The sequence below is a fragment of the Stigmatopora nigra genome, chromosome 11, assembly GCF_051989575.1.
Source record: "Stigmatopora nigra isolate UIUO_SnigA chromosome 11, RoL_Snig_1.1, whole genome shotgun sequence".
NCBI classification, from domain to species: domain Eukaryota; kingdom Metazoa; phylum Chordata; class Actinopteri; order Syngnathiformes; family Syngnathidae; genus Stigmatopora; species Stigmatopora nigra.
In genome coordinates, this window is record NC_135518.1 from 4,203,861 (window position 1) to 4,217,268 (window position 13,408).

The following is a 13,408-nucleotide window of genomic DNA, read 5'->3' on the forward strand; positions in this document are numbered from 1 at the left end:
TGACAATGTGCCCTTAGTACTCCATGGCTCTGATACAGTAATCTGATCCAACCCTTGTGAGGAACAATGGCTTGGATAATGAATGAATTTAATACCTTTACCGATCCAATACGGTCAGCTGCAGATGCTTATTTTTTAGCATTAAAATGCCATAAATAATGTAATCAGTAAATGAAAAATGTTATTTTAGTTTTATAATAATTTCCTCGTGATCAATTGTGGTGCTGTTGGTACCCCTCAACAAATGCTTTGTTTACAAAGATTAAACAATTGTCTGATACTATTATTAGGTTCTAAAGAGCCTACTGCTCTTTCGTCTCTCACTCAGCGGACATATTTCCCTAGTGAGGTGATTTACAGGAGCCGAAAAACACAATGGTACTGAAAACTAAAAGCGACTAGTTCATCGGATCTGATATTTTCACCAAATACTACAATGTCCATCTGACACCCCAAAAATAGGGCATGTAGCAATACTGTATCAGATGGGGGACATCATTACTAAAAATACTTGTCGGATGGGCCTCAGAGTCTTGAAGCAAATGAGGACTCTCAAACAAAAAAAAGTTTGAATATGTAAAGTGCACTAAAGAGGCAGTATGAAAAAGTAGGGTTTAAAAAATAATAACACGGGTAAAAAGAAAATGTCTTGAGGACAGGAATGGGTCCAAAGATGGCCTCTTTGAAGCTTTCTATGGGTGATTAGTTAGTGATGGGCCTGTCTTGTACTCCATCTTTTATGATGGTAGCTTAATGGAGGCGCTGCTGTCAAATATGCACATGGAGCAAGTAGACACGATCGCCCCCAAAACTTTGGCAAACCTCCCCCTCGTCTGGTGCCGAGCAAACACAAAGAAATCTCCCAAAATCAGATTGCAGCGTTAACACGAGCACACCTCCGCTGTGTTTGCTGTCATACACACAACAACAACACCTCAATCTATTATAGATTAAAGGTTCACAAAGGAGAACTCTTTTGTCTACTCCCTTACGTCGCAGGTAGTCATCTGACAAAACGTGCTTTATATCTTTGTTCACGTTCTACCGGGAGCCGGCGCAATCTGGGGCGACATCCGCTTGTTAGCTCATTCTCTGCCATTGACAGTGATAGACATAAAATTCATTTGAAATTCTTAAAATGCCGTTGGCAATTCTAAGGTTTGTCACTGAGAGACAACCAATCCATTTGAACTCTACATTTGTTCATTCGCTGCTAGCTCTTCAAGTTCAAACAATTGGGTGTCTATCCCCATCAACAGCAGCTGGTGAGTCAATCACAATTATTCACACCGCACCACAATTAATCACGAGGAAATATCTTGCAGAAAAAAAAAGTAAATCGAGAACTAGGCCAAATTTTGCTGGGGTGCTTGCGAAGCCAAATGCCTTTCAGTCAAGTTGCGGGTGTGGGGGTAGCAAAGGGAAAAAGTGACAATATTACTATGCAAGGGGAAAACAGAAAATGACTATGTGGTCATTGTAAAATCAAACTGGGGGAAAAATTCAATTCAAGTATACTTTTGCAGGACGAGTAGTTAGTGCATCAGCTTCGCAGTTCTGTGGTCGAGGGTTCGATTCCAGGTCGGTCCTTTCTGTGAGGAGTTTGTATGTTCTCCCCGGTCTTGCGTGAGTTTTCTCCGGGTGCTCAGTTTTCCTCTCATATCCGCAAAACATGCATGGTAAGCTGGTACACCACTCTAAATTGCCCCTTGGTATGAGTGTGAGCATGCATGGCTGTCTGTCCCCTCATGCCCTGCAATTGGCTGGCCACTAATCCAGAGTTTCCCCTGCCTGGTGCCCATAGTTGGATGGGATAGGTTCCAGCACGCCCCGTGACCCTTGTGAGAATAAGTTAAAAATTAATGAATGAATGAACTACATTCTCTATGCCACAATGGTAGCTAACTAGCCAAAAAAAGGCCCAAAAAGGGTAATTACAAGACATTGACTTTGAGGAGACACGCCACAGTGTGATCTGCTCGGATACTCATGTCAATGCTACCGCTGTTTACGGGGGTTTTTCCAGTAGATGCACAAAGAAGGACTTCTTGCGGTCAGTGTGACAGGGTGAAGAGGTCGATTCGGCCGGGAAGTGAGCTGAACGGTCATAAAGGTGTCTTTGTATATGAGGGTTGACGACTTCGGAGAAAATTATCAAGGGCCAGGCCATCATGTGACTTGGCTCACTGTCCTCCCTCCTCAGTTTTGCCATCCCCCCATTTGACAATGGATAGACTAGACTGTCAGATTTTGCCAAAACCCAGTACTGTCCCTTACGATAACCTCACAAATGCAGCTGTTCTATCGTTTTCTAATTGCTGTCAAACGGATGGCCAGTCACATCTTATTACATATTATCAATGACAATAATCCAAACTAATTAACAATATTTTATTTATTTATATATATATAAATATATATATATATATATATATATATATATATATATATATATATATATATATATATATATATATATATATATATATATATATATATATATATATATATATATATATATATATATATATATATATATATATATATATATATATATATATATATATATATATATATATAAATATATAAATATATAAATATTGTTAAAAAGTTATATTTTTGTAGTTTAAAAAAGTTTGCATTATTGTCATTGATAATATGTAATAAGATGTGAGTGGCTATCCGTCCATATATATATTTTTTATTTTTTTTTATTTTTCTAAACAATTGCTTCTGATTGTCAACTCTGACTTGCTGGATGGAACTGACACCATGCGTTTCCCACTTATCACCTATCTTTGTGTGTAGTTTGACTAAAAGTGTATGTCTTTGTACTGCTTCCCAGCTCGTTCTCATCCTATTCGGAGACAAACAGGGTGGGATTTCAAATGTCACTTCTGTTTGATTTTATTAATGACAAGAATGCAAACTTGATTGTCCTCATCAGGAAGGCATAGAGCGGCGTGACAAGATGAATGGCGAGCTGTCATCACTCCTTAGTTTACTTATCAGTGTAAATCAGTGCTTCTTGATTAACGTCTACACAAAACACATTTTAATATATCCAGATGATTACGTGATATCCTCGCGGTTGATAATGTTACAATGCCATTGACACTGATAAACGTCTGATTCAATTGAACAAGATTTTGCTTTTATTATATTCATTGTATATGTTCTTTAAATTCAATTTAAAAATTAAATCAAGAAAAATAATCTTACTGTTTCTTTGTCCATTTACAAAAAAAATCAAGATTTTAAAAATGAAGAAATAGATGATTTAAAAAAATACGGTTTGAAATAGTTATAAAAATTGTACTTATATTTTCAAATAAAAAATTATTTAGAAAAATAATCATTTGAAAATAAAGATAATCATAATAATTAGTCAGATCCATATTAAATGTAATTAAATTGCCCCAGAGGATAAAGCGGTTCAAAAATTAAATGAGATAAGATCTAAAAATTGGTAATTGGTTATTTTATATATTGAAATATGTCATAAATGAAACACTTTTAAATTAAATGAATAAAATATTTACTGTCAAGTTTTTAATTCACCAGTGTTGGCGATTGGATGTCGGTCTTGGTTTTGTTGTCCCATTTTATTTTAAGGTACTATTTTTAGTACTTTCTACTATTTTCTACTTTGTTTGCAATCATTTCAATTTCATTTCCAATAACAGTGCTATTTTTTGCCCCAGGCTTGACTTCCATCGGCCTGCTATTTCCAAAAGTGGTGAGAGACCCATGCTGTGCACACTTGCACCGTTTAAATCTGTTAACATCATTGACTCTGCCTTTAGTGTTCCCCGCCAAAGCGGCACAAATATATCAGTGGGAGGTCCGCCGAGGTCCTATAAGCCCTTTTAAGCCAGTTAATGAGCCGAGCGCGAGCAGGCCGTATACATATGCGTTTCGACTCACCGGTGGGCTGAATGCGTAGCGGGGTCTTGTCGCTTTGCTTGCGAGTCATGGCGAACCAGGCGCCGTCGGGATCCTGGATCCACTCAGCGGCCTGGCAGTAGAGCAGGCCCTGGTCGGCTGGCTGCAGCTTGTGGATGGTCAGCCGGTAGGATGTGGCGCCCGTTTTATCCAGCCTCAGGTCTCCCGCCGACATCCTCTGGCGGTAGGGTCCTCCCGAGCGAAGCACAAAGTCTTTGGATAGAGTGAGAAGCTCTTGAGGTGGGGCCGACAGGTTATCAGGGGCTTTCAGGTACCAGCCCACTGACAAGTGGGTGTGCTGCATGGTGGTCCGAGACACCTCGCAAGACAGTTGGAGGGTGTCCCCTTCCACTTTGGATAGAGTTTGGGCAGGGGACGAGACAGTCAGCGAGTCGGCGATAACTGTAGAGAAAAAATAAAAATCCCAACGGGTCAAACAAACATGCACCCTTTAAAAACTACAAAATACAAATTATACAGGAATTTATATTGAATACATTCATGCTAAATGTAAGCATAATAGTAAAATAGATTTTTTTTTAAAGTCAATACAGCTTAATATGACCATGTTATCTGAATGGTCATAAAAACCAAACCATAATCACATATGAATGAATCAAAGTACATAGCTAACTGTTCAAGTAACGCAGCAACATATCAAAAGAACTGTAAAACTCACAATTCTAAATGTTATGCACGTATGTTAGTTCGTTTTTGGTGCCCAAAAAAAAAAAACTGTAAATGTTCCGCTGAACAAGGTTTTTCCACAAAAATCACAATTATGACCAGCCAAAGTATCAAACTTACCAAGAAAATGTTAAAAAATATATCTTAAATTTAGTCATATTAAACTAAGAATATTCAATATAGAAACTCTAGACCGAACTAAATTGGTCATAATTAGCGGTATCTACTGTATAAAATTAGACTCAAAATCATAACATGACCAGATTTTAATTGTTTAGTAATTTGTTGCCATATAAATGCTAGAAAGAAGATGTACTTGGATGTGTTATTGGGATTCAAAAGAGAAATTTCAGATAAAAAAGAATGACCTTCCGATCAAAAATATGAACATGTACACAAAGGGTGTCCATTAATTCAGTAATGTGTTGAAATAAGCATGTGGAATGCTGTTTAGGCAGCTATTTAAACCTGAATTAGTTATTTCTTTGTGTTTCAAGATTTATTAGTAAAAACAAAAAATAAGGACTTTATGGTAAATCAATTTGTCAATACATTTATTTAACTGTGAATGTGTAATTAAAGAGTAATATGAAAAAGGATGATGTAAAAGTGCAATGTTGAATATGTCACTAAAAACAAACAGATTTTTGAGAGTTGGAAATGTGGAATTGTGCATTGATACATTTCCATAATACATACATGTTTCCATTATATTTCTCTCCCATTGAGCAGAGGGAAATCACATGGTTTTTCTTTCTTATAGTGAAGCATCCGCCTTCCAATTTGACTACCAAATGGCTTTCCGGGCATAACAAAGAGGTACAGTATGTAAAAATCTATTTTAGGAAGTAGACCGGTAGGAAGTGTTTAACATCCTCTAAAGCCATTCCAGGTTACAATCATCCATTATTTTAAGTGTTCTGTCCATAAAGAAACAGCAGCTTGTTGTAAAATCTGTACGGCCGTATTGAACACGGGAGAAAATTTACTGTAAGTCAATGTGTAACAGTTGTCAAAATAGACATACAGCCATGAGATGTGATTTGCAAGCAAGTCGATGTCTGTTCCACATTCAACTTGAACATGCTGACATCTCAGCATCCACAGGGAGATTGCCATGAATACATGAATAGGCAGAGAAGGTCAAAAGAATCAGAAGAAATGTTGCAGAATCTTGAAGCAAGCAGTCAAAGTGTGTCTAATTTATTAACTCATTAGCTGCCAGTGACGGCAGCAGACGTCCAAGTGGGGCACAGAGCATGATTATGATTAAAACCACACAATGTTAATGAGGAGAATTTAAAATATTCATTTGTTTTGAAGTAATATCGCCTTAATATGCCATTAATTTTAGAATTTACAATGTAGTAATATGTAATGGAGCGGCCTAGTGACCGAGTGGTTACCCCGCTGGCCTCACAGTTCTGAAATCGAGGGTTCAATCCAGGGTTGAACTTCGCTGTGTGAAGATTTCATGTTTTTATCAGGTTTGCATGGGTTTTCTCTAGGTACTCCAGATTCCTCCCACATCCCTAAAATATGCATGGTAGGCTGGTTTAAGACTCTAGGTTGGCGGGTGAGCCAATGGAATCAATGTCATTCACTGTCAATGGCATGGAACAAAATGTAGAAAGTTTCGAAAAAGAATAAATATAGAAAATCACTTTGGCCAAAATAAGCTAACTCCCATCAACTGTGATTAAAATCCTAGTCCACTTATTGACTTTTTTTTTTTAGGACTTCCTTAATCGCTCCGGGTCCCTAATTTGAAAGGATTATATCCGACCAATTCGGTTGGGCTGAAATGCGCTTGCCCAGCGGTAAGAGCCATTAAGAGAGCCAGTTTGAGCTTCCCTCTACACTCTAAACATTAATGGCGGCCTACTTCCATTCCCATATTAGTAATTGTATCATCCAACCAACAAAGGTGTATATCAGCAGAAAAGCTTCATTGTACCCATGACAAATATTGCTATAATAACTCACTTGAGGTGAGCGAGAAGCGGATGCAAAGATGATGTTGAGTTAAACTAGTGCAGCAAATTGCTGGTAGTAGCTCATTAGAGGATGGCCGACTTTGACCCTCATTTATTGGCCATTCTTTGCCGGCAATGTCTGTTTCTAACACTAAATAGCATGTTGGTGTCCTCTCTTGTCATCTTCCTGAACTGAGGCGTTGTTGCTAGGCCTCTCCTGTTTTCAATCAGTCAACATGAACACATTTAGCGTTTATGGGGGTAAATTAAACCTGCCTGACTTAAGACATTTGGAAACGTTGAATCAAGCACCTTTAAAGAAACAGTGTTCAATTCATAGATAATTATGATGGCTGCCTCTCGAATACAGTTGATTCCTTGCTATAAATGTCACCACCCAAACTCATACTTCAATTCAATGGATTGATGTCTATCCATGTCAATGAAAGCCAAATCATAAAGAATGGATACAAAATAACAAGATAGAAACTCCTCATTCCTCTTCAAAGATAGATTATTGAAGGGCTCGAATAAAAATTCTCAACAACAGAAGCAATAACTCATTGGGAAACCATAAATACATGGCAACATGTAGGGCACGACCTCCTAATGTTAGTGGAGGATTGGAATACGAAGGCGTAAAAGTTTATTAGTCCAGTATGGATGTGTTTAGTTCACTGTTGCCGAGGATGAACAGAGATGGTGGGAGCTGAGCAGCAGAATTGCACTCCCTTTCAGTAGAAAAAGCTGCCAAGGCCAAAAATTTAAATGTTTCTACAGAATGTGATGGTTGTCTGCATTCTGATCCCAAGATATCCATATGGACAAACTTCTGCGCCTTTTCTGGCCACTCTTAGGCCTTAATGCTCGTGCACTTCAAATAAAATCCCATCCAAGGAGGAGCTCAATCACCACAACCAGCTTGAGGTTGACCCTACTGACCTAATCACCTACTGAATCCAGTCTGCGGAACATCTCCATCTGGATGCCACAGCCTTATCGGTGCATTCCAGCAAATGTGGCAGCCTCTCCATTACAAGGCGTGGCGCCAACATATTTTGAAAATAGCAGTAGGCTAGGGTTCCGCCAGCTCCAATCAGCGTGAACACTACCAGAAGTCCAATAAAGTAGGCATCTTCCACATTCTGGGCGCACAGTTTCGACAGGCACACAACTTTTGACTCCGTCCAGGAATCCTAGTCCCTAGTCCAGCAGAAAATGTGTTCAAATTTTAGTCAAGCTGAAAGACTACGGTCATCCTTCAACCACTTCGAGGCTTCAACATTCGCGGCTTCAGTAGATCACGTTTTTTATAATCTCAACTCATTTCATTTTCTGAATGAAATATAAAACAAGTTAAATAAAAAAGGATAATGTCTCCTCTAGTGCCATTGACAATGTGTCCAATCTTTTTTGAAAAATAATAACTGTAAAGATTGACACAAATAAAAAAAATAGACATTAGAATGTAGTAAAATGAACAAAATAAATAAAAGTAAAAATAAAACCAGCACATTTGCTAAACAACCACGACAGTTGAACAAAGTAATCTTTTTGGTGAAATTTAAAAGAGGCAGTTTATCCCTTCGCTTGGGTATTCATTGTGTATCTCCATTCTTTAAAATAGGCTACATCAAAAAAACAACAGGATCCAAATGGGAATAGGTATCATTCTTAGATCTTATTTTCAGAATACAAAAGAGACTGCAGCTAAAACTACTGTATTTTTAATATGATGCTGTAAAAGAAAAAAATACATGACTGCTCCAAAAGACTTAGCCATCTGAGCTTGAGACTGTTACCACAACAACACACCTACACTACAACCCCGCATCGCCATGGCAACTCTCCCACATGATGCTCAGGGTTTCTTACTACAAATATTCTGCCCCTCTAGCCATCTAAATCCATTGTGAACTTCTCTACAAAAAGTGATATACTTCAGAGCCCATGGCTGAAACATTCAAGATGGGGACTAGAGAGCAGTCAGATTGGGCCAATCAGATTTGGACAGAGATCAGTCTGGGATTGCACACCAATCAGAGCAGATCAAAGAGAATTTCAGCAATTCAGTGGGTCACACTAAGGTTGTGAAGATCTTGCGATGGCCCCGCTGACCTCAATCTGGGAGCGGATTAGGAACAGAATGAGATGGCATCCCTGGCCACAAACATGCACTTTATCATAGTATTGAGAAAAGTTGGACGACACCGTTACAAAATTTGTGTGCACTCATTGGCTGCTATTGACAAAGATCGACATTCAAACCATCTTGCCAAACTTCCCAGGCAAATGGATTAGACGGCTATAGTTGATAAGGGCTTTAGATTAGATTAGATAATTTTATTCATGCCGTATTCGGGAAATTTCACTGTGACCGTAGCTAGAGGGTGAGAATACAGATGCAGGAAAATACATTTTAGACATAAATAAATAAAGTTAATAAATAAAAAATAATAATCAGCGATAGACAATTAGTACATTATAATTTCTAAAATGTTAAGTGTATTAACTGTCTCTCTTAAAAATGAGGATCTGGCAACGACAAGATACCGTAATCGCTATTAACGCGTTGATAACCCGGTGGTTAATCATGATTAATCACAAGCTACCACCACAAAATAACTTTCAGTTCACAAGGTTTGAGGTTCTATTGCTGTCTACAACAGTGAATGTGTAATAGATTTAATATTAAATGCTCGGTTTTTCATCCCACAAATAGCAACCAAAATAAAATAAAATGTTGGGGCGATGGGATTAATTGCAGTTAATCGCAGTTTTGACCCCATGCGAATTTGGGTTACCCGTTACAGCAATACAAATTAGCATTTACTCAGATGATTGCCCTGAAACACAGTGTTTGACAGGAATAAATTGCAGTAATCACAATACCAGTGCATGTTTTTCCGCAAATAATCACATGGCATCCCACTGTGAATAATCTAGTTTAATCTGACTGTTGCCCCGCACTAAAATGTTGTTCTGCCATGTGGTTAAACGCAATTAATCATGTAATCACTGTTGCGCATGATGTTTAACTCACTGTTTGCATTTGACAAAGATGGACATCTATTTGATTTAAAGTGGAAGAAGTGGCTGTATATAATAAATGTTTCAGAAGCACTGACGGCACTAGATATCTAAATCCGTCAACAGCAGTTAATCAGTTAATTTTGTCGCTGTCAAATAAAAACATAATTAACCTGTGGTGTGACTGACGGCAGTAGATGCCCAATCCATTTTGGTCATCGGCTAAATTTCACAACAACACTTTAAATATTTTATGGTCTCACTACAAAAAGTAAAGACTGGTTTACAGGCACTGACATACACTACTGCTTCCTAATTAGCTGCTCAAAACACTGCTTGTCTACATCAAACCAGTATAGCAGGAACGAAATAAATGTTTCCACATCAAACAGTGCATATGTCGCCGAGCCATCAAGTTTGCTGTACAGCTCAAGCACACACTGCACTCATTTGTCATCGTTCGAAATGCAGCGTACAAACTGTCCAAAAGAAGTTTGTAGGTATGTATGAAATATGCAGGTCGCATTGGGTAATGGTCTATTTTCTCCACCAAAGTCTTGTTTCATGCTGTTTTTGTGTCCTTCACCCACCCACTAGCATATCCTCATGCGCACAGACATAAAAGGGCAGCGCCAGCAATGACGAGCGTCGCTCACTTCACAGGCTTGACGGCAAGGAGGAAAGATTAAAGCCTAAAAAATGGAGATGAGGTAGACCAGCGAGAGAGATTTATGGTGGACTGACAGTTTTTGTGTCCATCAAAAAGACCAAATAATAGTTTGTTATTTATGCTTGAGTGAGACAAACTCAGATGAGAAGGAATGTGTATACGTTATGAATACTCCTAACAGATGTACACACATATACACGCACACATTGGTACCTACAGTAGTATTGAAATGAACTAAAAAAGAATGTGGAATGTATTGTCAATCCAAACAAATTAAGCAAGTTACGCTCTTTAAATGTTTTATCTCCTCTAAAATATCGCCTCAATTGACTAATGAGTCCATTTTGGCAAGAAGAGTCTTAACAGGAGGCGAAAGCAGCAGATGTTCAGCCACAGCTCCAGCGCATGCCGATTTCTGTAGCGTAGCGGCGTGTTAAGTGTCAGTGTGTTGGTGCAACGCAAACGGCCATTTGGCAAAAGCAGCGGGGCAATTCTTGTTAATTACTTGCTGAGAAGCAATACAAGTGGCGAGAGGCGGGAAGGAGTCAAGCAGGCGTAGCGGGTCAAGACGCCACACAATTACGGGGGAACTTGCTTACGTCTGTCACCATTTTTAACCATCCTTCAAACCCTCCAAGTTTGAGAGTCACTCCATGATCAAGGGCCTCAATAGTTCAAATGTGAGGACAAAAGCGGCAGTCAAGTGTTTAAGTCGTCAACCTCACAGTTCTGGGGTCGAGGGTTTTATCCCAGATCCGAAGTTTCCTTTGTGGAGTTTGCACGTTCTCCCCTGGTTTTCTCCAGGTACTTTGGATTTCTCTCACATCCCAACAACATGCAACGTGGCTAGCTGAACACTCTAAATCAGGGGTCGGGACCCTTTTGGACCGAGATAGCATTAACAATTCATATTTTAAATGTAATTCCTTGAGAGCCATACCCAAATTGTGAGGTGATAACGCTAAGCTCCCATTGGTCAATGGAGTGCATTTGAAGTAATGTTGCGAACACAGACATGTGCTAACGCAAGGCTCCCATGGGACGATGCAGTGCCGCTAGAATGAGTGCCGGCGCCACTGATGTGCCAACAGCACTGATGTGACAACCCCAGGCTGCCATTGGTCGGTGTAGCGGCACTAGAGTTAGAGTTGGCACCACTGTGATGTGCCAACGCGGGACCTTGTGAATTAAAACAACAAGTAAGAAAGTCTCGATGCAAATTTCTTTTACTTACAATCGAATTCGATTTCTTATAGACTTGTTTTGCCGATACTGATCCACTGCCAGAATTTTTCATCCAGTGGAAATAATGAAACCATTAAATGACAAATGATGTTACTATTAAAGTGAATGATACGGAGCATCAAATAGACTCATCACTATGACACACAGTACAGTGGTACCTCAACATACGAGTGCTGCGACATATGAGCAATTTGAGATACGAGTAAAATTTTGAGCAAATCTTTATCTTGAGATACAAGACAAATCCAGAATCATGCTCTATTACAGGGCAAACAAGAGATGAAAATTAGGGCGACGGACCGGGTCAGGGAGTTCGGCGGCAGGCAGCATGCTGCCTCGCTCCTCAGTGGGGCTTCCATCCATAATACAACACAAAGCTCATGATCAGAGCAACTCTGTGAAACCTGGATGAAACGCTGCCTTTTAAGGCTTCTTCTCAAGTCTTTTTTCACGCAATTATCTTACAACAGACCCCTCGTAATAGATGAATATAATTGGTTACGGGCGTATTATGTAAAGGAGATAATTGGTGGTTTATCTTGTCAAAATGTTCCATGGGATAATTTTTCTGGTAAAAGGGCAGTATTAATCAATGCTCCCCATCCACACTAGACAGGTTCTATTATTTTACCTGAAAACCCTCAAGGCTTTTTAGTGACACAATGACTGCAATTGAGAAAATATACGCTCAAACCATTTCGACTGGGAAGACCAAGCAGTGATGATTCTCTATTTTTAAAATGTTTGTTTTATTTTTCTATTTCTCATCTAACATTGGGGGGGGGGGGGGGGGGGGGGGGGTCAGGAAAACAACAGTAAATGAGATTTTTTAAATTTTCTATTTACCGTAGTTAAAATGTTTTAAACAAAAAAAAATTAATTTGTACTGTTTTTTTTAATTGATCTGTTCTAGTAGATTGGACATGTATTGCTGTTGATAGAGGCTAATTATTTAATGTTTTACTATTTTCTCATGTTTTTTTAAAGATTTATGTTGTCCAAATATATCTTTTGTTCAATTGTATTGTTTTTATTATAATATTCTAACATTTGCTAATTCAGTGGCAGCACAGACTTTACAATTAGTCTTTTATTCAAAATATTTTTGTAATTTTTTTTAAAAGCAACAAAAAAGATCTAATCCATTTACAGTTGTTTTTTTTATCGATTTACCCTCATCCGATCGCCGTCAGACCACCCACCACAAATTGATTGGACGTCTATTGCTTTCACGGGGCAGCCAATGAATTAAGAGGACAATCCGATAGAGGAAGAGGACAAAGAAATGTGTGATGATTGGGCATAGATGAGCTACAAGACTGAAAAAGCCACAGTGAGGAGAAAATGGGACAGAGACTAAAGAAAGATGAGTGCCTAGTGACACCAGGAAAGAAAAAAGAAAAAAGCAAGCAAGCAAGCCAGTGAGCAAGCCAGTGTCCTTTTTAGGAAATGAAAAGCCTTTTCTTCATCCACCTCTGAGCTCCACCTCCATTAATGAAAGACCTCTAAAGTGAAAACCTTGTGTGGGATCTCTTATCTCTGAGCACTTTTGTAGATTTCTTCCCATTTTGCAAATATTGGATGTGTTGTGAAAGCTCATTAATCAGACTTTGTATTATGCATGAGAACTTTCAGCTGCAAGCGCCTCATTTGTTAAGCACAGTCGTCGATCCATTTGTTTTCATTTGGGCCGTTTACCATATGCAACTTTAAAATTGCCCAACTTTTACCCTATGGGAGATTTTTTTTAGATTCTCAGAGGCAAACTGTTAATATAGTCTTTGGGATGAAAGCCTATGATTTCAATTAAATAAGTAAGGAAGTCAGAGCCACTTTGAATGGGGACTATTGTAAA

The 13,408-nt window shown here is 38.7% G+C and overlaps 1 protein-coding gene across 2 annotated transcripts in view; it reads right to left on the reverse strand.

Moving 5' to 3' along the window:
• igsf3 (immunoglobulin superfamily, member 3) overlaps positions 1–13,408 on the reverse strand; it is a 90,704-nt gene that overhangs the window by 40,606 nt on the left and 36,690 nt on the right. For both annotated transcript variants that reach the window (XM_077728454.1, XM_077728453.1), the window contains one exon: positions 3,928–4,347. In XM_077728454.1, the coding sequence (XP_077584580.1) occupies positions 3,928–4,347 (420 nt within the window). The remainder of the gene's footprint in view (positions 1–3,927; positions 4,348–13,408) is intronic.